The sequence below is a fragment of the Balearica regulorum genome, chromosome 3, assembly GCF_011004875.1.
Source record: "Balearica regulorum gibbericeps isolate bBalReg1 chromosome 3, bBalReg1.pri, whole genome shotgun sequence".
In the NCBI taxonomy this organism is placed as follows: Eukaryota; Metazoa; Chordata; class Aves; order Gruiformes; family Gruidae; genus Balearica; species Balearica regulorum.
In genome coordinates this window covers 300,001-321,177 of record NC_046186.1, presented here as the reverse complement: position 1 = coordinate 321,177, position 21,177 = coordinate 300,001, and the positions used below count along the sequence as shown (strand labels likewise).

The window sequence follows — 21,177 nt, the reverse complement described above, 5'->3', positions numbered from 1 at the left end:
CTCGGGGACACCGCGGGGCCGCCGGTACCGGGGAGCCTTGGGCAGGGAGCGCCCGGGGTGCCGGGCCTTGGGCTGCGGTGGGGCAGCCGTCAGGGACCGCGGCGCCGCCCGCCCCGTGTTTAGTCTCCGCAGTGGAATGCGGCGGGGTGACCTTGGACCCTGCCCGGGAGCTGTGCCGCACGCAGCGCGTCCCGGCCAGGCACGGGGACGGTGGCATGCGAGGCGGGAGGCGATGCCCTCTCACCCCCTTTCTGCGCTGCCACGACGTCCTGTGCCAGCGCAGCCGCCCGGTCCCACGGCCCCCACGGCGGGCAGGCCCGGGCAAGCTGTGCAGGGGTGCCAGGCGGGGCCCAGCCTAATCCCCCCAAGTATGGCCCAGGCGGGCATTCCTCTGGGGATCACGGCGGGTGCAGCACCAGCCCCCCCTCCCCGGCAGCCCGGCCTCGTCCTCCCCGTGCCCTGTGCTGCCCCACGGCAGCCCCTAACGCTGCCCCGCTGGTACGGCGGCGTGGGGTCCCTCCGTGCCCCCTGCCCCACTGGGGCCTCCTGTTCCCCCGGCACTCGCCGCTCCTGGCTCCCTGCTCCCCACAGCCCCGTGCCCGCTGGCAGAGGCGGGGGGGGGGGTGTCTCTGCTTGTGCCACATCCCTGCCCAGCTTCTGGGGCTGCCCGGCTCTGCAGGGGCTGGAGCCAGGGCTGGGGGCAGAGGCACGCTGGGGGCCCCCAAGGACGTGCCAGCGAGGGGGGCAGGGGGTGCCAGGGCCAGCAGCTGCTCCGTCTGGCTGCTGCCCAGAGCCCCTGAGGCTGTCAGACCTGCTGTCCGTCTGGCTGTCCCCGGCTGTGTGCGTGGGGGTCACCCTGCCCAGCCTCTGCTCAGCTGGGTGAGGGTCCCAGGGGTCCTGCATGTCCTTGCTGGCGCAGACCGAGCTCCGCTGTCCGTCCGTCTGCCCCCCACAGCCCCATCCGTGGGTCTGACGGGGCTGGGGGCTGCCGGCGGGGCCGGTCCTGCCAGGCGGGCCGCTGTGGGGGTGGCTGCTCTGGCACTGTCTGGGCCGTGCCGGCCCGGGGGTGGCTGCCTGGCGCCAGGGCCGGGGCAGCTGTGCTGGGCTTGGCTGGGCTCTTGCACCAGGGGCAGCTCTGCGGGGCTCGGCGGGGCCACGCAGTGCCGGGGCGGTTGGGTCATGATGTGTTTGGCTGGGGCAGGGCTGGTGCTGCCGGGCTTGGCAAGGCTGTCCTGCACCGGGGGCGGTTGGGTTTGGCCACGCGGGGCTGGTTCTGCCGGGCTTGGCGGAACAGCATGGGGCTGACAGGGCTGGTGCCGCCCGGGGTCCTGGGTGGGACTGTTTTTGCAACCGTGGCCTCGGCATTCTTTGGAAGAAGCTCCCGTTTCCCTTGGCGGGGGCAGGTTGGACAGCCGGGGGGTGGGCGCCGCGCTGCCGAGCCCAGCCCAGAGGGAGGAGAAGGTTTAAGGGGACGTTCCTCAACCAGCCTGCCCCCCCCCCGCACCGGGTCCTTGAGGCTGAGACGGAGCGAGCGAAGGTCCCTGCAGTGTCAGGTGCAGCTCCCGGCCACCGCTGACACCCGTCCCTCCTCCCGCAGCTCTGGGTGCCGGGGAGATGCCGGCCAGGACCTGCTGCCGGGGTGGCTGCCGGGGTTCGGCATGCCCATGAGGCTGACGGGGCGCAACCGGGGTGGGCGGCCAGGCAGCAGTGGCTCCGGTGGGACAGCGGCAATAGGAGACACTCGCCATGGAGTTCACGGTGATCGACTACAGCATCTTCGCGCTGCTGCTGGTGCTGTCGTCGGCCATCGGACTGTTCTACGCGCTGAGCGGGGATCGGCAGCGCACGGTGCAGGAGTTCCTCCTGGCCAACCGCAACATGGGCTTCCTGCCTGTCGCCCTCTCCCTGCTGGCCACCTTCCAGTCGGCCGTGGCCATCCTGGGTGTGCCGAGCGAGATCTATCGCTTTGGCACCGAGTACTGGTTCCTCGGCTGCTCCTATTTCCTGGGGCTGCTCATCCCGGCTCACGTCTTCATCCCCGTCTTCTACCGCCTGCGCATCACCAGCACCTACGAGGTGAGAGGACGGGGGGTGCGCGCGGAGCCCAGCACCCGGCGGGACGTGCCGGCAGGCGTGTGGCCTCAGGACGAGCTGACGGTGCCCGGTGGGGGTTTTGGCTCGGGGCCCTTGCTGCCCGGTGCCCCTGTCTGGGTGCCCAGCGTGCCGTGCCCTGCAGACCAGGCTTGTCTCATCCCATCCCTCGCCCCCGTCCCCTGCCCCCGGCAGCTCTGGCCAGCCTCACGGTGTCTGTGGCGGCAGGAGCCAAGGTGCTGGGGCAGGGCTGCCTGCCCCCGCCTGCTTCCCCACGGCTGGGGGGGGACACGGGGTGACATCCCCCCTGCTCAGGACCCCACATCCAGGCGGGACAGTGCCCTGACCCATCTTCCCCCCCCAGTACCTGGAGCTGCGCTTCAACAAGACGGTGCGGGTCTTTGGCACCATCACCTTCATCTTCCAGATGGTGAGTGGGGGGGGGGGGCGGGGGGGCGCGAGGGGCCGTGCACGGTGTCAGCGCTGCTCTCCCCGCAGGTCATCTACATGGGGGTGGTGCTCTACGCGCCCTCGCTGGCCCTCAACGCAGGTACAGGGGCACGGGAGCAGGGGGGTGATGCTGGGAACGCCATCCTGCACGGGGGGGGGGTGCGGGGGTGTGCGTGTGGGGTGTGTCGTCGTCCCCCCCAGCTCCTTAACGGCCTCTGCCGCTTCCAGTGACGGGCTTTGATCTCTGGAGCGCAGTGCTCACCATGGGGCTGGTCTGCACGGTCTACACTACACTGGTGAGTCCCTGCCTGCCACGCCGCAGCACGGCCGGCCGCGGGGCGCCCCGGGTCCCCACCGGGCCGTGGTGACGGGTGCCGTGTCTCCGCAGGGCGGGCTGAAGGCCGTCATCTGGACGGACGTCTTCCAGACGCTGGTGATGTTTGCGGGGCAGCTGGCCGTCATCGTGGTGGGCGCCCAGCGCGTGGGCGGCATGGCCCGCGTCTGGCGTCTGGCCAAGCAGGAGGGCAAGATCTCCGGCATCGAGTGAGCGGCCCGGCCGAGACGCCTTCACCCACCCGGGGCCGGGCACCCCACATCACGCCGTGGGGCGCACCTGGGGTGGGGAGGAGGAACCCTGGCATGGGGGGGGCTATTCCCACCGCCCCCTTTCCCGTGTGCGGGGTGCCGGGTCCGGTGAGGACCCATGGCCGTGACCCCTCTGCCGGCGCCTGTCCGCAGCTTGGACCCCGACCCCTTCGAGCGGCACACCTTCTGGACGCTGGCGGTGGGGGGCGTCTTCATGATGCTGTCGCTGTACGGGGTGAACCAGGCGCAGGTGCAGCGGTACCTCAGCGCCCGCAGCGAGCGGGAGGCCAAGCTGTGAGTGGGGACAGGGCTGGGGGGTCCCGCAGCCGGGACGGGTGTCCCCCCTCCTTCCCCACCGCCTCTGACGCCTGCCTGGTGCCCACAGCTCCTGCTACGCCGTCTTCCCCTGCCAGCAAATCGTCCTCTGCCTCAGCTGCCTCACCGGCCTCGTCATGTTCGTCTACGACCGGGAGCACCCACTGGGGCCGGCCCAGCAGCCCAACTCCCCTGACCAGGTGGGTGGCCGGACCCTGTCCCCGTCCTCCCCCCTGTCCCCCCCGTGCTGACCCTCCCGCCGCAGCTGGTGCTGTACTTCGTGATGGACGTGCTGCGGGACCTGCCGGGGCTGCCCGGGCTCTTCGTCGCCTGCCTCTTCAGCGGGTCCCTCAGGTGAGCGGGCGGCCCGGGGGCCAGTGGGGCTAGGGGGTTCCCAGCAGACCCCCCTCCCGCTCCTTCTCCTCCCTCCTCCCCAGCACCATCTCCTCCGCCTTCAACTCCCTGGCTACGGTGACGATGGAGGACCTGGTCCGGCCGCACTGCCCCGGGCTGTCGGAGTCACGGGCCACGCTGCTCTCCAAGCTGATGGGTGAGCGGGGGGCGTCATGGGGGGGGCTGGTGCTGGCGGCTGGGGGTCCCCAGCACTGCCGTGACCCCCCCCGCTCCTCTCCCCAGCTTTCGGCTATGGGTTGCTCTGCCTGGGGATGGCCTACGTGTCCTCCATGCTGGGCCCCGTGCTGCAGGTAGGGTGGGGGTGTGGGGGCACCCAGCCGGTGAGCGGCCGGCGCCGGCCGGGGCGATGGGTCGGTGCTCAGGGCCGTGTCCCCACAGGTGGCCATCAGCATGTTCGGCATGGTGGGGGGCCCGCTCCTGGGGCTCTTCTGCCTGGGCATGTTCTTCCCCTGTGCCAACCCCACGGTGAGTGTCCCCCTGCCTGGCCGGGGGTCCCTGGGGGGAGGGAGGGGTAGTGCTGGGGGGGGGCCAGGGCTCCCCGGGGGCGGGGGTCAGCACCCTTTCTCTCTGCCGGCACAGGGTGCCGTCGTGGGGCTGCTGGCGGGCCTGGCCATGGCCTTCTGGGTGGGCATCGGCAGCATGCTGAGCAACATGGGGGGCGCCGGGGGGCCCTCCCCACCCAACAGCACCGCGCTCCCGTCTGCTGGCAACTTCACCACCGTCCTCGCCACCACGCTGCTGGCCCCCACAATTGCCCCCCAGAGGTGAGTGGGGCGGGGGGCTCAGCGCCAGGGCGCTGCAGCTGCAGGACGGGGGGTGCGGGGGTGCTGCTCCGTGTCATCCCCCCCCATCCTGACCCCCATCTCCCCCAGCCCCACGGGGCTGCAGAAGTTCTACCGTCTGTCCTATCTGTGGTACAGCGCCCACAACTCCACCACCGTCATCCTGGTGGGGCTCCTGGTCAGCCTGTTCACCGGTAAGTGCGGGGGCACGGGGGGGCCGCCAGCAGCCCCACCCCACCCAGCTCACCCTCCGCTCTGCCCCCCAGGCCCCACGCCGGCAGCGGCCGTGGACCCCCGCACCATCTACCCCGTGCTGCCGCGCCTGCTCTGCTGCCTGCCCCACAAGTACCGGCAGAGGCTCTACTGCGGGGTGGGGGCTGCCCAGGTGAGGGGCCGGGACCCCAGCACTGGAGGGGAGGGGAGCCACACGGCATCCGTGCCCCCCGCCCCGTGCCCCTGCTGCCCCCCCTGCTCTCTTCCTGCAGGACACCGACCGGACGGACACCGCAGAGAAGAGCAAAGGGTTGGCAAACGGCCTGGCCCCCCCCTGCCCCGGGCGGCGGGAGGAAGAGGAGGGACAGGGCTACATCCGCTCAGCCGGGGCCCCCGCCTATGCCCTGCAGGAGACTTCCTTCTGATCCCCGCCCTGGCACGGGGGTCCCGGCCCCCCCCACCCCGTGCGGGGCACCCACGCTCAGCCGGGGAGCACCAAATGACCGGGAAGGGGCCAGGTTCCCCCGGGGGGGGGCTGGCCGGGCTCAGGGACCTCTGCCTGTGCCCACAGCGGGACCGCTGCCCCCCGGCCGGGGGGGGCTCCGGGACCATGGGTGGGGGGGAGTCGCAGCGGTGCCCTCCCCCCCCCGGCCGGGACACTGCCCGGTGCCCCGGCCATGTGCCTTACCACACCGCTCCCGGGCCGGGGGCCGCCTGGACCCCCAGGGTGCTGAGCACCGCCCCCCGTCACCCATTTCCGTGTTCGTGGTTCCCCTAATAAATGGTTCTGGAGCGCAGGTGTCGGAGCAGCCCCCCAGCCCCCTGCCCGGCGGGGACACGGGACCCCCGTCTGCCGGAGCGGCGGGGGGGCCCTGCAGTCCCTGGAGCGGGAGCATCGCCAGCCGGGGAGATTTATGGCGGCGGCCTTGGCCCTGGCCCCTGTCCCGTGGTGCGGGGCCGGCGGGGGGGCCCGGCCGGGGGAGCCAGGTGAGCGCAGCCAGGGGGGCCGCTGCTCTGTGGCCGGGGGGGCCCCGAGGTGAGGGGCCGGGGGGGGGGGGGGGCCCGGCCCGCAGCCCCGGTGCAGTGGAGGCAGGAGGCGGGCGGTGGGTGCTGGCTGCGCGTTTATTGCTGTGGGTCCTGCCGGGTGCCCCCCCAGCCCCCCTGGGTAGTGTGGCGCACGTACCCCCCCCTCCCCCCCAGCGTCCCCGGGGTCCTGCCCCATGGTGGCGGTGGGCAGGGTGAGGGCAGGGCTGGGCAGGGAGCCTGGGCACCCCACTGCCCACCGAGCTCACGGACCCCCCGTGCTGCAGGGAGAGAGCCCATGTGGGGGCTTCTGTGGGCACCCCGGGGGTCAGGGGGTGCCGTCCCCCGCTGCCAGCCTGCTGCCCCCCACGCCTGTGTGCTGGTGGCTGCTGGTGGCTGCGGCTGCCCCGGGGGGGTCAGGACTGGGGCCCCCCCAAGGGCCGGCGTAGAGGCGGGAGCGCATCGGCCACTTCTGCAAGAGAGGGAGAGGGGTCGGGGCTGGGAGGGCGGCCCCTCGTCCTGCCGCTCCCGGTCCCCAGCGCCTGGGCACGGGGGGGGGGTCTCGGGGACCGGCTGCCGGTGTGTGCGGGGTATGCTGGGGACCCCAGGGTGGGGGGGCTGAAAGCTGAGGGAATGGGTGCTGGGGTGCACGGGGGACCCCAGGGACCGGCTGTGTCTTGCACTGAGAGACCCTGGGGCTGCTGCTGCAGGGGGGGTAACGGGGGACCCCGGGGACTGGGTGCTGTCACGCAAGGGGCACCCTGGGGACCGATGCCAGGGAGCTGGATGCCGAGGCAGGGGTGCCCTGGGCCTCACCTTCATGGGGTGCAGGAGCGGGTGTCCGTGGAGCGGGTGGGAGGGTGCGGGCGGGGGGGGCCCGCGGCCCAGCGTGTGGCTGAGGTGGGCGATGTAGCTGGTGGCCAGGACGAGGACGTCCAGCTTGGAGAGCTTGGTGCCGGGGGGCACGGTGGGCAGGGCTGCCTGCAGCGACTGGAAGGCCCGGCGCAGCGCCCGCACCCGGCTCCGCTCCCGCGCTGCGTTCTGGGGGCACGGCGGCACCGGGGGGCCCTGCGGCGAGAGCGGGGCTGAGCTGGCCCGGGGCCCGCGGCACCCTGCGGCTGAGGCCGGGGTGGGCACCGTCACCCCAGTGGGATGGGGACAGCACCCATCCTCTGCGTGCCACCTGTCCCTGGGGCAGCCGGGTGGCCCCGGGTCCGGGGCCCCGTGGGGTGTCTGTGCCCCCAGGGCTGCGTCCCACCCACCCCCGTGCCCCCCTGCCCGCACCCCCGGGCTCCGTCCTGCCCACGACCTGCACCCGAGTGGGGTGGGCTGGCACTGCCTGGCGTGAGCCCCTCCCCACAGCAGCCCCCCGGGGCTCCCTGCTGCCACCACGCGTGGGGTCTGTGGGGTCCTGCTCCCGTGCTCGGCCGGCTCCTTACCTGTCCTGCTGTCGGGGGGCTCCCCAGATCACCGGGCTGGGTGGATGAGGGCCCCGGGGTCCTGCCTGCGCCCCCTCCCCGGCAGCGCCGGTTGGCTCGTGGGGGGCTGCGAGTGCCTCTCTCCCAGGAGTGGGGGGTGGTGGTGGCTGGGGAGCAGCCATGCATGGCGGCCAGCCCCACTCCGCACCCCTCGCTGGTGCCTGCCCCCATGCTCTCGGCCATGCCGGGCTCCGCCAGGCAGCCCCTGCCCACGTTCCTGCCTGCACCTCGGCCCCGCGAAGCACCGGTGGGTTGGGGCGCCCCAGGGAGCGCCGGCACGTCCCCCCGCCGCCTCCCGGCACGGCACGGCCCGCGGCCTCGTCTGGGCGGGCGTCTCGCCTCCCCCTCCTTGGCACCGTGGGATGAGCAGGAGGATACAGGCTGTCCCAGCCGGAGCCTCCCCCGGCCCGCGGCCGCCCATGGGAGCCTTGCTCACCCCACGGCCCGGCCCCAGCACCACAGAGCCACCGGCCCCGGGCAGGGTGCCACAGGCACAGGCCACGCACTGGGCAGGGCACCACACGGGGTCACACCGCTGCCTGTCCCTGCGTCCCAGGGCCCTGCCTGTGGGATGGGAGCCCGGTGCTGGTGCGGGGGGCAGGCAGCTGCCTGCAGTAGTGGGCCCACCCCGTGGGGACTCCCACACCCGCTGTCACGCGGCATGGGCCAGGGGGTCTCCTGGGGGCTGTGCCAGCCCCACCCCAGCCCTGTCCCCGGGCAGGGGGACTGTGGGGACAGGCAGTGGCTGTAGGGCAGTGCCAGCGTGCCAGGGCAGCCCGGCGTGGGCAGCATGTCCGCGGGTGACCCGTGGCACCCACGGCAGTGGGGTGATGGGTGCCGGGCAGCACGAGGGGCCCCACGAGGGGCACAGGGGGGCCCTGGTGGCCAGGGACAGGGGGAATGGGGGGGTCCACAGCTGGGCTGCAGGCGGGGCAGCCCCCAGCCCGCCATGGGGGGCACACAGGGGTCCCCTGTTGCCTCGTGTGGGTATGTGGGTGCTGCCCCACCGCAGAGGGACATACATGGGGGCGGGGGGCAGGTCAGGACCCCCCACACCCACGCGGGGCTCTGTCGGAGGCAGTGCTGTGCAGATGTGATGCCCCACTGCCCGGGAACTGTCTGTGCGGGGCGCTGCCACGCTGGGAGCCATAGGCAGCTGCTGTCCCGGCACTGCGGAGCACCCACCGACACCCACGGACACCCACGGACACCCACCGACACCCACCGACACCCACCGACACCCACCGACATGCACGGCCCTGCCCGCGCTCCCCCCCCCGCGCATCGAGGTGGGGCGGGGGCGGGGCTATGGACGTCAGGGGGCGGGGCTATGGGCGTCGGGGGGCGGGCTATGAGTGACGGGGCGGGGCTATGAGCGTGAGGGGGCGTGGCTATGGGCGGCAGGAGGCGGGCTATGATCGACAGGGGGCGGGGCTATGGTCGATAGGAGGCGGTGCTATGGGCGACAGGGGGCGGGGCTAGGGAGCGGGGCGGGGCGGACGTGGCGGCGGCGCGATGACGCAGCGGCGCGGTGACGCGCTGACGTGTGCGGCGCAGCCATGGCGCCGCGGCGGCCGGCCGAGCTGTACCGGGCGCCCTTCCCGCTCTACACCGTCCGCCTCCACCCGCGCCGCCCGCTCGCCATCACCGCCGGCGGCGGCGGCGCCGCCAAGACCGGCATCCGCAATGGCGTGGTGCGGCTTAGCGCGGGGCGCGGGCGGGCCCGTGGCGGAGGGGGGTGAGGAGGCCCGGGGGGGGCGCGGCGGGGAGCTGCGGGGCCGCGGGGGGAGGGAGGGCCCAGGCCGCGGGCGGGGGGCGGAGGGAGGCCCGGCCCGGCGTGGGGGCGGCCCCGGGGAGTGGGGGGGGGGGGACGGGGACGTGGGGCGGCAGGTGGCCCCGGGGCAGGGCCCCGCTGCGGCGGCTGAGGCCGAGCCCCGTCCCGCAGCACTTCCTGCAGCTGGAGCAGATCGGGGGGCAGCTCAGCGCCTCCCTGCTGCACTCCCACGACACCGAGACCCGCGCCACCATGACCATGGCGCTGGCCGACGACATCATTGCCGCGGGGCAGGACGCCAGCTGCTACATCCTCCGCTTCAGCCTGCAGGCGCCCGAGGCCAAGAGCGGCCCAGCCGGCCGGAACGGTGAGGTCCCGCTCTCCCCGGGGGAGGTCGGTGTGACAGCACCCGCTCGGGGTGCCGGGGGGCTGGGGGGTGGTTTGGAGATGGGGCGGTGCTGTGGGGGCCTCCTGCCTGCCCTGGGCCCCCCCCCGGCTCGGCTTGGCCCGCCCAGCAGTGGGGAGCTGTGTCAGGGCTCTGTGTCGTCTGCCCCACGGCAGGCAGCGGGGAGAAGGGGCCGCGGAAGCGGAAGGGCCCCAGCCCGGCGGGGCAGGGTGAGACGCAGAGCCAGACAAGCGAGGTGACGGTGGAGAGCCTGCACAGCGTCCGCACAGATTTCAGCCCTGACGCCCTGCAGAAGGCCGTCCGCTTCAACGCCGACTGCTCTCTGCTCGTCACCGGCGGTGCTGACGGCTTCCTCCGCCTCTGGGAGGTAGGCATGGGGGGAGCTGAGGCTTGGGCATCGCCGTGCTGGCAGCAGCATGCGTCTGGTGGGGAGGGCCAGGCCTTGATGGTGCCGAATCAGCAGCTCTCACGTTCATGTAATGCTGCGTCTTCCTGACACCTTCCCCGAGCGACCCTGGGTGTTGTGCTGGAGCTGTTGGGGGACCCCGGCCCTTGGGGCGCAGCTCTGACACCTGCTCTGCCCTTGCAGTTCCCCAGCATGAAGAAGACGCTGGAGTTCAAAGCCCACGATGGGGAGATTGAAGATATCGCGCTGGGCCCTGACAACAAGGTGGGCGTCAGGCGGCTCCCCGGCCTCGTGGGCAGAGCCGTCCTTGGACGCCCGCGCTCTCTGCGCAGGTGGTGACAGCGGGACGGGACTTCCAGTGCTGCGTGTGGCAGCAGGACCAGCTGGTGACGGGGCTGCGCTGGAACGAGAACCTGCCCGGCATCCCCGACAAGGCTTACCGCTACCAGGCCTGCCGGTGAGGGCATGTGAACGTGTAGTCCAGTGCCCACTGATCCTTCCGGCAGCCCCTGCCGCCTCTGCTGGGCTGGGGAAGGAGTGGCTCTGCTGGCTGCTTTAGTGGGGTGGGGTCTGGGTCCAAGCTTGCACTTGGGAGAGGGGAGGGTGCTGGGCGCCAGGTGAAGGGGGGTGGCGGCGTTGGCTGTAGGGACTCATGCACCCCGTGCGGTTCTGGGGCAGGTTCGGGGCTGTGGAGGACAACGCCGGGGTGCTGCGGCTCTACACAGTGCAGGTGCCCCACAAGCGGGAGCGCCGCCCCCCGCCCTGCTACCTGACCAAGTGGGACGGGAAGAGCTTCCTGCCGCTGCTGACCCGGCCCTGCGGCAGCGAGGTGATCTCCTGCCTCTCCGTCAGGTACCCCGGGGCCGGGCGGGTGCGGGGCTGGGGGCCATGCCGGCCCCCGCTCACTGTCCTCCCCCCTGCAGTGACTCGGGCACCTTCTTGGGGCTGGGCACGGTGACGGGCTCTGTCGCCATTCACATCGCCTTCTCGCTGCAGGTGAGCTGCGGGGGCAGCGGGGGCTCCCCCTGGCCCAGGGAGCAGCCGGCTGGGTGGGGAGGGGTACGGGGGCAGCCGCAGTGTCCCCCCCCTCGGGGCCAGGCTGCCCCGAGTCACCCCCATCCTGCTCCACAGAGGCTGTACTACGTGAAGGAAGCGCACGGCATTGTGGTGACGGACGTGGCATTCGTCCCCGAGAGCCGGCGCGGGCGGGAGCTGCTGGCGGGGAACGAGGCCGCCCTGCTCAGCGTGGCCGTCGACAGCCGCTGCAAGCTGCACCTGCTCCCCAGCCGACGTAGGTGCCGGGGTGGGGGCTGCCACGGGTGCTGGGGGGCCCACGGCCGCTCCCCAGTCCGAAACAGGGCTGCCTCTGCGTGTGCAGGGAAGGGGGGGGGCCGGGGGCCGCAGTGCCCGTCCTCACCCCTCTCCCCTCCACAGGCTCCCTCCCCGTCTGGCTGCTGCTGTTGCTCTGTGCCGGGCTCATCGTGGCCGCCATCCTGCTGCTGCAGCTCGCTTTCCCGGGCTTCCTCTAGGCCCCCGGCCCCCAGCGCCAGGCCGGGACCCCCCCAGCGCCTCTGCGGCGCGTCAGCAGACTGTGAAGCAGCCGAGGGACCAGCCCCGGCCCCGCCGGCACTCGGGGAGCGGACAAGGGGGCCGGGGGCCGCACGGGGCGGTGGTGCGGCGTGGGGCCGGCCCGGGGAGGAGGGGTCCCGGCAGCTGCCGCCATTAAAACTGGAGCGTGACCCGGCGCTGTCCGTCCGTGCTGGGGAGCGGGGGTGGCCGCAGCCGCGTGGGGTCGGTGTGGGGCCCGGTGCCCTCCCGGTCCCCTCCAGCCGCAGCGGCACCACCCCGTGCTCGGTGGTGACGGACGGGCCGAACCGCGCAGCCGCCGCGTCCCCCGTGGCCGTCACCGGGGCTGGGACCGGGACCGGGACCGGGACCCACGGCCCCGCCGCGCCCATCGCCGCCGCTGCCCGGGTGGCCACGCCCCCTGTGGGTGGCCACGCCCCCTGTGGGTGGCCACGCCCCCGGGCGGGCACCTGTCGCGCCGGCGGCCATCTTTGATGCGGGCAGGGGCGCAGGTTGCCGGTTAACCCCTGCGCTGCCGGCGGGGCGCGGACGGGGCTTCCCCGGGGCGCGGCGGGCGGGGGCTGGACCCCCCCCCCCCGGGCAGGGGAGGGCTCGGCGCGTGGGGCGGGGCCCGGCGAGGCGGGGCCCGGCCGGTGCCGGTACCGGTGCGGGGGGACGTGTCGGCTACGTGGCCCGGGGCGGGGCGGGCGGCGCCGAGACGTGAGACCGGGGCTGGGTGAGTGGGTGCGGGGGTACCGGGCCGCGGGGACGCGTTTTTTTGGGAGGGGGGAGGAGGGGAGGGATGTGTGTGTGCGCATCAGGGCGGGATGGCGTGCGCGTGTGTGCGTGTGCAGCGCGCGCTGTGCCCTGCAGCGTCTGTGCTGTGTGTGCACTGTGTGCGTGTGCGTTGTGCGTGCGTGCACTGTCTGTGCGCTCTTGTGCGTGTGCGCCGTGTGCGCGTGCAGTGCCCCGCAGCGTGCCCACGCGTGTAACGCTCCCCCCGTGCACCGCAGCCGTCCCGGCCGTGCCAGCGTGTCCCCGCCGGACGCTCCCGGAGCTCCCCCCCCCCACCCCAGGCTGCCGCTCCCCCCCGGGGCGCGGTGAGGGGGGAACGGGGGGGACCCCGAGGGAGCTGCCGCAGGGCGAAGGCGGGTGGGAGGGGGGGCGGGCAGGGGAGCAGAGGCCAGACGGGACGGGAGGGCTCCGGGACGAGTGGACCGTGCCGTGACCGTGTCTGTGTGGAAGTGCCTCCCGCAGAGCCCCCACCCGCCGCCCCTCTCCCAGTGCCGGGTTCCCACGGGCCCCACGGCCCTCCACCCCCCCGGGGTGCCCACCCAGCTGCTCTCGCCCGGCCACAGCCCGAGGTCACGGGATGAAGAACCCGCTGGTGGCCCCGCTGCTGCTGCTGCTGGTCCCGGCGGCGAGGGCAGCCCCCAAGGCTGGGGGGCACAGGTATAGGGGGTGCACAGGTATGGGGGGGCACGGGAATGGGGAGCCCAGGTACGGGGGGGCACGGGTATCTGGGGGCACGGGAGGGGGGCACGAGTATGGGGGGGCACGGGTATGGGATGGTACATGGGGGGTCGCAGGTGGGGTTTAGGTGCACAGGTGCAGACGGGGTGCATGGGTGCAGGTGGGTGCGAGGGTCCGGGGGTGCACGGTCAAGGACAGGGCTCGAAGGCACGGGGGGGGGGGTGTGCACAGGGCTGCGAGGGCCGGGGGCGGAGGGCACGCAGTGTGGGTGTGGGGCACTGTGGGAACATCAGGCCAGCTGGGGTGGGCTGCCCCCCTCTGCTGCCCCCCACCCAGGGGCACGGGTAACACCCACCACCCCCTCCGGCCAGGCCCGAGGCCCCCGCGGCCACAGAGCCGGATCCTGATCCCGACCCACTGAGCCCGGAGCTGCCGACGCTGCCGTGAGTCCTGCCCCTCGCGGACCCCCACGGCACCGGGCCCTGCACCCCTGGCCCGGGGGCTGCGCACCAGGATTCACCCAGCGATGGCGGGGGGGGGGGGGGGAGCGGAGCAGGGGGGGCAGCTGGCTGTGGGGCAGGGTGGTCCTGGGGACCTGCCATAGGGCAGAGCAGCCCTGGGCACCCCAGCCCGTGCCCACCCCAGTCCCGCCGCCCCCAGGCTGCTGCGGAGCGCGGTGAGGAGCCTGGGGCCGCCGGAGCGGGACGCGGAGACCCTGACGCGGGAGCAGGGTAAGGCAGCGGGGGGGCTGGGGGTCCCTCGGGGCAGGGTACGCGGCCGCAGCCCCACGGTGCCCGTGCCCCACAGCCCTGCTCTATCTCTTTGTGCTGCACGACCACGACCGGAGCGGGCGCCTGGACGGGCTGGAGCTGCTGCAGCTGCTGGGAGCGGTGCTGGCGCAGCGGGACGGGGGGCGGCCGGACCCCGACGCGGTGGGTCCCCCGGGGACGGCCCCTCGCACCCCACGGAGCCCCCGGGCCGGGCCCTCACCCCGTCCCCACTCTGTCCCCGCAGGTGGCCGCGCTGGTCGACCGAGTCCTGGAGAGGCAGGACCTGAGCGGGGACGGGCTGCTCGACCCCCCCGAGCTGCTGCTCTCGCCCGGCCGGGGCCGGGGGCCCCCGGGGCAGCCCCTCCTGCAGCCGCCCGGGGAGGACGCGGGGGTGGGCGGCCCGGCAGAGGGGCAGGGGCTGCCCGGCGGCGGTGCCCACCCAGAGGGGCAGGCAGCCCCCCAGGCCGAAGCCGTGGCGGTGGAGGAAGCCCCCGAGGCTGGAGCCCCCCAGGCCGAAGCCGTGGCGGTGGAGGAAGCCCCCGAGGCTGAAGGCCGTGCCGCTGAAGCCGTCGAGGCAGAGGAAGCCCCCGAGGCTGGAGCCCCCGAGGGGGAGGCAGCTCCAGTTTGGGGGGACCCCGGGGAGGGGTAGGCGGGGGGGGTGGGGGTGCTGTGGGCAGGGCTGTGCCAGCCCCGCGGTGTCCCGGCCGCTCCCTGCCCCGCTCGGGAGCCCGCGGGGGGGGTGGTGGGGGGTGTCCCCAGCCTGCGGCGGGGCCGGGACCGCGCGGTTGCCGCTGTAACACGGCGGGACGCAGAAATACAGGCGCTGCCGCTGGCCCGGGCCGTGGTGGGTGCGGGGCCGAGCAGAGCCGGGGGGCGCGGGAGGCCGCGGGGGGGGGGGGGGGCAGCCGGGGCTTTATTGGCAGCAGGGCTGGGGGTGCAGCGGGGTGGGGGGTGCAGCGGGGGTGGCGTGCCCGGGGGGGTGTCGGGGCACGGGCCGCCCGGCTCAGACGATGCCGTCGTAGCCCTGGATCCCGCACTTCCTGCCCGCGATGCGGCAGCCGAAGGTGAGGGCGTCCTGCAGGCTTCTCCCTGGGGAGCAGGGGGTGTCAGCCCCGCCGGGCCGGGCTGTGCCGGGGCTGTGCCGTGCCGGGCTGTGCCGGGCCGGGCCGGGCCGTGCCCACCTGCCGAGAGTGCGAAGATGACGGCGGCGTTGAAGGTGTCCCCGGCCCCCAGCGTGTCCACCAGCGTCTCGGGGGGGAAGGCGTCCGAGTGCACCAGCTCCCCGCCGGGCCCCAGGGCGTCGGCCCCCTCCTCGGCCCAGGCGCAGATCAGGGTGGCCCTGGGGGGGGTGAGGGGGGGGTTTTGGTGAGTGCAGGGCACGGCCGTGCCCCCCCCCCCCCGCCCCGATCCCCCCCGCCCCGTACCCCGGCTGCACGCGGCTGTGCAGCCCCCGCAGCGCCTCGGGGGCCGAGCGGTACCCGAAGTGCTGGGCCAGGTCCTTGCTGATGAACACCTGCGGGAGGGGGGCTGGGGCGGGGGGGCGGCAACCCCACACCCCCAGCCGTGCGGGGCGCCTGCGCCCCCAGAGCCCGGCCACGCGCTGCGGCACCCCCACCGTGAACCCCCACCCCCCCGCCAGACACTGACACACTGCGGCACCCACTGTGCCCCCCGCTCCCCGGCTGCACCCGCTGGTCCCCGACACCCCCATCCCTGCACACCCCCCCCCCCCCCCCCCCGAGCCCCCCCACTGTCTCCCGGCCCCGCTGCCCCGTGACCCCGCCCATGGCCGGTAGCCCCGCCCCCCGCGGCCCTCGACCCCGCCCATTGGTGCATGCCCCGCCCCCATCCCGCCCCTCCCCGCCCATGGCCCCGCCCCCGTATCCCCACGGCCCGGCCCGTGGCCCCGCCCATGCCCGGTGGCCCCGCCCATGCCCGGTGGCCCCGCCCCGCACCACGTGGCCCAGGCCCATCAGCGGCAGCAGCTCCTCCCGCGGCTTCTCCACCTCCACCGAGGTGCGGACCCGCTCGGCCGGCGGCCGGGCCCCGTTGTACCGCTCCACCCGCCGCATCATCTCCGCCTGCTCCGCCGCGTTACGGGCCTGCGGGCGGGCACGGCCTGGCACCGGCTCCGCCTGCCCCGGGGGCCCCGGGGGTATGCGTGTGTGCATGTGCGTGTGTGCGCGTGCATGCATATGTGTGCACGTGTGTGTGCTTGCGTGCACGTGCATGTGTGCGTGCGAGTGGGCGTGAATGCATGCGTGCATGCGTGTGTCCGTGTCCCCGGCCCCGGCTCACCTCCCAGTGGATCCACTTGTACTGGGACAGGTCGACCCGCTCGAAGTCACGCGCCGTCACGTCGGGCAGGTTCCTGCGGGGCAGGGGTCAGGGGGGCCGGGGGGACCCCCGGCCGCAGCGTGGGGCAGCCCCAGGTGACCCCAGCCCAGCGCCCGGCCGGGGGCGAAGGGCAGCACCGGGGCTGGCACCGCCCGGGTGAATCATTAATGGCGCTGCGGCAGGACCCTGGGGTGGACTCAAAGGGCAGCGCGGCGCTGGCCAGGCTGGAGCTGGCAGAGCCGGAGGGGCCGGCGATGCCCGACAGCCCTTTCCACCACCGACCCGCGTGAACGTGGCCAGCGCTCTGCCAGGGCCAGGATCGCACGGCTGCCCGGTCAGCACCGGCGTGGCTGAGGGAGCGCTGTCCTGGGCGCCAGGCAGCGCGCATGCGGTGCGGGGTGTCCCCACGGGGCCATGCTGGCTGTCCAGCGCACCGGAGCGCGTGGACGCGCAGTGATGCTGCCGCCAATCACGGCCGCGGCACCGGAGGGGGTGATTGGCACCGGGGACGATTGGCAGCGATTGTGTGTGCAGAATTACGGAGAATCACCCAATCTGGCACGCGGGACCCCCCCGGCAGGGAGCGCTGGGCCGGCACCAGTGGAATGACGCCCGGGTGCAGGGGGTGGCTCTGGGCGCCTGGCACGGCCGGGGTGAAGGCAGGGAGGGGGCCACAGGCCCGAGCCGGCCCAGCCAAGCGCTGCCCACCGGGCGATTTGGGCCGGGGCTGGCGCCCTTACGTGTCATAGAGCACGATGGTCCGGGAGCCGTTGGCGGTGCTGACGACGCAGCAGGCGCAGGGCACGTCCCCGCGGGGCTGCCAGGCCACATGCGTCACGTCCACACCCCGGCGCCGGAAATCCGCCGTAATGAAACTTGGGGGACAGAGAGCGGGGTGAGGGGCGCCACGCACCCGTGGGCGTGCAGGATGGTGCGGGTGCCCCGGCTGGCGCTGGCAATGACGACGGAGGCGGGCAAGCAGCCGCCGGGCTGCGGCACCACGTGGCCCACGTCCACCCCGTAACGCCGCAGGTCGGCCAGGACGAAGCTGCCGGCGGGAGAGACGCGGAGGGGCCGGCGGGAGCATCAGGGCGGGGGTGGCCTCGGGTCCCCCGCCGGCAGCCCGGGCCCCCCCGCCCCCCTTCCCCGCAGCCCACTTACTCGGCGGCGTGCCCGGCGGCCAGCGAGCCCATGAAGGCGCAGGGGGCTCCCAGCAGCGACAGCACCGTGCAGGAGTTGGAGGCGTTCCCGCCCCGCTGCCACCGCTGCGACACGCACCTGCAAAGCCGCGGGTCGTGGGTGCCGGGACCGGCACCGGGACTGGCACCGGGACAAGCACCGGCAGCGGGACCGGGACCGGCACCGGCAGTGCCCGTTGGAGCTGCCCCCGCCGGTACCTGGTGTCGGAGTCCTCGGCGGGGTAGGCCTCCACCACGCTGATGATGTCCAGGCAGACCAGCCCCACGCACAGGATGCGCTTCTCCCCGCCCTGGTCCCGCCGGGCGGCCGCCCCCGCCGCCATCCCGGACCCGCCGCGCTGGGGCACCGGCACGGACAGCGCCGGCACGCCCCGCCCCCGCGCCCCGCCCCTCACGGCGCGGCCAATCAGGGCCCGCCGACACGCCGCTACCCCCCCGGAGGGAGGGGCGGGGCCATGCGGGACCCGCCCTCGAGGCCTCGCCCCCCACGCCCCGCACCGCGCGCATGCGCACACGCCGCCCGGTGCCGGAGCGTGCGCAGACCGCCGGGGCGTGCGCGGCCGCACGTGCTCCCCGCGCTCCCCCCCCCCCCCCCCCCCCCCCCGCGCGCGCTGCCCGTGCTCACCCCCCCCCTTGCACACCCACGGCCCGTGTGCGTTCACACACACCCCCGTGCATGCACCGCCCTTGCACACACACCCCACTTGCACACACGCACACCCCTGTGCACACGCTGCACTTGCACACACAACCCTCCATGCACACTCCCCTGTGCAAACACTCCACTTGCACCACCCTGCCCGTGCGCACACAACCCCCGTGCACACACACACCCCCACACGCACATCCCCCAACACGCACGCACCCCCACACACCCCCGTGCACACCCACACCCCCATACACCCCCCCCACACACACCCCCCGTGCACACACACCCCCACATGCACACCCCTGTGCACACCCCCACACACACACCCCCGTGCACACCCACACCCCCGTACACCCCCCACACCCACACCCCCACGCACACACACACCCCCATGCACACACACACACACCCCCCCCCCCCTCGCCACGCAGCCCCCCGTGCACCCCCCCGAGGAGGTGGCTGAGGCCGGGCAGGCACCGAGGGCCCCGGTGTGCCGAGCTGGGCAGTGGGTCCCTGGCAGGGGGCTGGGCCGGGGGCTGGGGGGGGACTGGGCACGGCTGGGGCACGGGGAGAGAGGTGGGGGGAGCACGGGGGGGGTGCGGGGTGCCAGGGGTGTGCTGGGGGGGCACCATGCGGTGCCGTGGGGCGAGGACACGGCCGGGGTTGGCGTGCAGCGGGTGCCGGCCCCTGGGCTGGACTTTGCGGGGGGGACCCACGGGGTGCTCGGGGCCCCCACCCCTGCGAGCACGGGGCAGGTCAGGGCCCGGTTCAAGTGCAGGTCGGGGTGCAGGGCCGTGAGCAGGCGCGGGTTCGGGCTGGCACGTGCTGGGCGGGGGCATCGGGACACCCGCGGAAGCGCCGCTGGGCCGGTTAATGTGTCACTGTGCCGCGGCGGCAGCGCGGGTGGGGGGGACGGCGCAGGAGCAGGAGCCGTGGCACAGGTAGGCGGCCGGGCACAGGACGGGCAGCGGGGCTCAGCCCCCGGCACCGGCAGCAGCCACGGCCCAGGTTGCCGGGGAGGACGGGAGAGGTCACCGCATCCCTGTGCCGAGCCATGCCGGGGGCAGCGCCGAGGCCCCTCTGGGCTCCTCGTACCGGTGGCACAACCTTTGCACGGGGCAGGGAGCGCCCGGGCACGGTGCCCGTGGGATTGCACGCCTGCCTTGCTGGGGGCCGCAGCCGGGGCAGACCCTGCCGGCAGCTGCACGGGGCTGGGGCCTCTGCCCAGGGACCCCCTGCCTGCACCGGGGCCCTGCCTGCACCGGGGTTCTGCCCGCACTGCCCCCAGGACCAAGGAGTCGGGGTACAGCGGGGTCCGAGTGCCGGCACTGCAGGGTCCTGGATGTCCCTCACCACGCCATGGCCACCCGTGCCATGCTGTGCCAGGCCGTGCAGAGCCAATGCCGGCAGCACCGTGCCGAGCCTGGTTGTGCCGCGTGCGGCCGTGGCCCCGTGCCCTGGGGACCATCTCCCCTCCATGCCCTGGGGCCGGTGCTGTGGGGGGGATACCACGCTGCTCCCTGCCCGCCTGCGGCACCCCCAGGGCACCGGGACCGGTGGCGGTGGCTCGGGGATGGACGCGCGGCTGCGGGAGCTGCAGGAGGAGACGACCTTCCTGCGGGACGTGGCATGGGAGGAGGCCACGGAGCCACCCTCCAGCCAGCGGGACAGCCACGCACCGGCCATCGTCCCCGAGCCCCTGGCTAGCGATGCCACCGTCCGTGTGCCCAACAGCCCTGCGTCACACAGGTAGCCGGCGGGGACCGGGGGGGGCGGGTCTGGCAGGGCGGGGGGCCGGGGGTCAGTGCTGCCGTGCCCACGTCCCCGTGCCCCCGTGTCCCCGTGCCCGCAGGGACCTCGGCCTGATCGCGGAGGCGGTGGGACGCAGCGAGTTCCTGCGGCGCCTGGGCGAGGGCTGCCCCGAGGCGCTGGCACAGAGCTTCACCCCAGTCTGGCACGGCCCTGGTGACACGGTGCTGGCCGAGGGCGCCGAGGGCACGGCCATGTACATCGTGGCGGGTGAGAGCGTGGTGCCGGGACACGCGGGGGTCACGCGTGTGCAGGCGTGCTGGAGGTGTGCACGCATCTGTACATGGGTGTGCATTGGGCTGAGCTCGTCTGCTGTGTCTGCCACATGTGCGCCTGAGGCTGCCACATACACGTATATGCCTGTGCACACGTGCATGTGCTGTGTGCGCGTCCGTTGCAGGGGATGCACCACCCGTGTGCACGTGCGAGGCCGCCTGTCGCAGGGCAGTCCCATGTGTGCATGCACGGGTGCATGCGTGTGCATGTGTGCGCATGCGTGTGCCGTGTCTCTCTGCAGAGGGGCAGCTCAGCGTGAGCCAGCGGGGCCGGCCGCTCCGCACGCTGGGGCCGGGTGATGTGTTCGGGGAGCTGGCCCTCCTCTACCACTGCAGACGCACGGCCACCGTGCGGGGTAAGGGCAGCCCCCCACCCCCCCGCCCCACGTCCCCCCCCCGCCCCGGCCCGCTGACGCCCCTCTGCCGCAGCACTCGGCCCCGTGCGCCTCTGGGCCATTGACAGGCAGCGGTACCGCGCCATCGCCACCAGCAACGCCAAGCGGAGACGAGATGAGATCCTGAGCTCCCTGCGGATGTGAGTGGGGCCTGGCGCCCGCCCCCAGCACCCACCACCCCCGAGCCCCACACACTTACCCCCGGGGGGGCTGCCAGCCCCTCCTGCCAGCCCTGGTTGCAGAGACCCCCTCCCAGTCCCAGCCTTGTCCTGCTCATCCCCATCATCCCCTTCCCAGTGCCTGTTCCTAGTTGATCCCTGTTCCTGTCCGTATCCCCATCCCCATCCCCATCCCAGCCCCATCCCATCCCATCCCCATCCCATCCCATCCCCATCCCCATCCCATTCCCATCCCATCCCATCCCCATCCCCATCCCAGCCCATCCCATCCCATCTCATCCCATCCCCATCCCCATCCCATCCCATCCCCATCCCATCCCATCCCCATCCCCATCCCATTCCCATCACATTCCATCACCATCCCCATCCCATCCCATCCCCATCCCCATCCCATCCCCATCCCCATCCCCATCCCATCCCCATCCCCATCCCATCCCATCCCCATCCCCATCCCATCCCATCCCTCCCCATCCCCTCCCCATCCCCTCCCCATCCCATCCCATCCCATCCCCATCCCATCCCCATCCCCATCCCCATCCCCATCCCATCCCATCCCCTCCCCATCCCCTCCCCATCCCCTCCCCATCC

The 21,177-nt window shown here is 74.1% G+C and overlaps 6 protein-coding genes across 17 annotated transcripts in view; 4 read left to right on the top strand and 2 right to left on the bottom strand.

The window, feature by feature from the left end:
* The first annotated feature begins 1,500 nt into the window (after positions 1–1,500).
* Positions 1,501–5,647, top strand: SLC5A6 (solute carrier family 5 member 6). 2 transcript variants are annotated; one of them, XM_075750184.1, is made up of 15 exons: positions 1,501–2,076; positions 2,456–2,521; positions 2,590–2,641; positions 2,770–2,837; positions 2,930–3,084; positions 3,280–3,420; positions 3,512–3,641; positions 3,707–3,795; positions 3,879–3,991; positions 4,078–4,145; positions 4,234–4,320; positions 4,435–4,619; positions 4,728–4,831; positions 4,904–5,022; positions 5,123–5,647. In XM_075750184.1, exons 1-15 carry the CDS (start codon positions 1,747–1,749, stop codon positions 5,273–5,275), a joined length of 1,860 nt encoding a protein of 619 aa, XP_075606299.1. In that variant the 5' UTR covers positions 1,501–1,746; the 3' UTR covers positions 5,276–5,647. The 2 variants fall into 2 exon arrangements, with proteins under 2 accessions (XP_075606299.1, XP_075606298.1); XM_075750183.1 differs by lacking the exon at positions 4,435–4,619 and having other exon boundaries at positions 1,613–2,076.
* A 434-nt stretch (positions 5,648–6,081) lies between these two features.
* On the bottom strand, positions 6,082–8,512 carry TCF23 (transcription factor 23). Its single transcript, XM_075750024.1, has 3 exons — positions 7,313–8,512; positions 6,690–6,941; positions 6,082–6,345 (listed from the first exon to the last, which is right to left on the bottom strand). Exons 1-3 carry the CDS (start codon positions 7,532–7,534, stop codon positions 6,202–6,204), a joined length of 618 nt encoding a protein of 205 aa, XP_075606139.1. The 5' UTR covers positions 7,535–8,512; the 3' UTR covers positions 6,082–6,201.
* Positions 8,513–8,870: 358 nt separating this feature from the next.
* Positions 8,871–11,681, top strand: PREB (prolactin regulatory element binding). Its single transcript, XM_075750182.1, has 9 exons — positions 8,871–9,045; positions 9,297–9,492; positions 9,687–9,898; positions 10,121–10,201; positions 10,270–10,394; positions 10,616–10,789; positions 10,861–10,933; positions 11,069–11,228; positions 11,372–11,681. The coding sequence occupies exons 1-9, from the start codon at positions 8,911–8,913 to the stop codon at positions 11,464–11,466; spliced, it is 1,251 nt and encodes a 416-aa protein (XP_075606297.1). The 5' UTR covers positions 8,871–8,910; the 3' UTR covers positions 11,467–11,681.
* A 440-nt stretch (positions 11,682–12,121) lies between these two features.
* CGREF1 (cell growth regulator with EF-hand domain 1) lies at positions 12,122–14,469 on the top strand. 5 transcript variants are annotated; one of them, XM_075750180.1, is made up of 7 exons: positions 12,123–12,239; positions 12,761–12,955; positions 13,348–13,419; positions 13,637–13,707; positions 13,784–13,908; positions 13,991–14,224; positions 14,321–14,469. In XM_075750180.1, exons 2-7 carry the CDS (start codon positions 12,876–12,878, stop codon positions 14,393–14,395), a joined length of 657 nt encoding a protein of 218 aa, XP_075606295.1. In that variant the 5' UTR covers positions 12,123–12,239; positions 12,761–12,875; the 3' UTR covers positions 14,396–14,469. The 5 variants fall into 5 exon arrangements, with proteins under 5 accessions (XP_075606291.1, XP_075606295.1, XP_075606292.1 ...); XM_075750176.1 differs by having other exon boundaries at positions 12,122–12,239; positions 13,991–14,410; XM_075750177.1 differs by having other exon boundaries at positions 12,157–12,239; positions 12,749–12,955; positions 13,991–14,410.
* Positions 14,470–14,641: 172 nt separating this feature from the next.
* Positions 14,642–17,661, bottom strand: KHK (ketohexokinase). 5 transcript variants are annotated; one of them, XM_075750172.1, is made up of 8 exons: positions 17,481–17,657; positions 17,245–17,361; positions 16,997–17,131; positions 16,045–16,117; positions 15,702–15,848; positions 15,171–15,259; positions 14,928–15,085; positions 14,642–14,835 (listed from the first exon to the last, which is right to left on the bottom strand). In XM_075750172.1, exons 1-8 carry the CDS (start codon positions 17,603–17,605, stop codon positions 14,750–14,752), a joined length of 930 nt encoding a protein of 309 aa, XP_075606287.1. In that variant the 5' UTR covers positions 17,606–17,657; the 3' UTR covers positions 14,642–14,749. The 5 variants fall into 5 exon arrangements, with proteins under 5 accessions (XP_075606287.1, XP_075606286.1, XP_075606290.1 ...); XM_075750171.1 differs by lacking the exon at positions 16,997–17,131 and adding an exon at positions 16,824–16,958 and having other exon boundaries at positions 17,481–17,653; XM_075750175.1 differs by lacking the exon at positions 15,702–15,848 and having other exon boundaries at positions 17,481–17,661.
* A 1,819-nt stretch (positions 17,662–19,480) lies between these two features.
* LOC142601363 (cGMP-dependent protein kinase, isozyme 1-like) overlaps positions 19,481–21,177 on the top strand; it is an 11,032-nt gene continuing 9,335 nt past the window's right edge. For 2 of the 3 annotated variants that reach the window (XM_075750170.1, XM_075750169.1), the window contains exons 1-3: positions 19,800–19,950; positions 20,258–20,371; positions 20,445–20,550. In XM_075750170.1, coding sequence (XP_075606285.1) covers positions 19,935–19,950; positions 20,258–20,371; positions 20,445–20,550 — 236 coding nt within the window. In that variant the 5' untranslated portion in view covers positions 19,800–19,934. Of the gene's footprint in view, positions 19,681–19,783; positions 19,951–20,257; positions 20,372–20,444; positions 20,551–21,177 lie in introns of those variants that run through there. The other variant, XM_075750168.1, reaches the window with a different exon arrangement.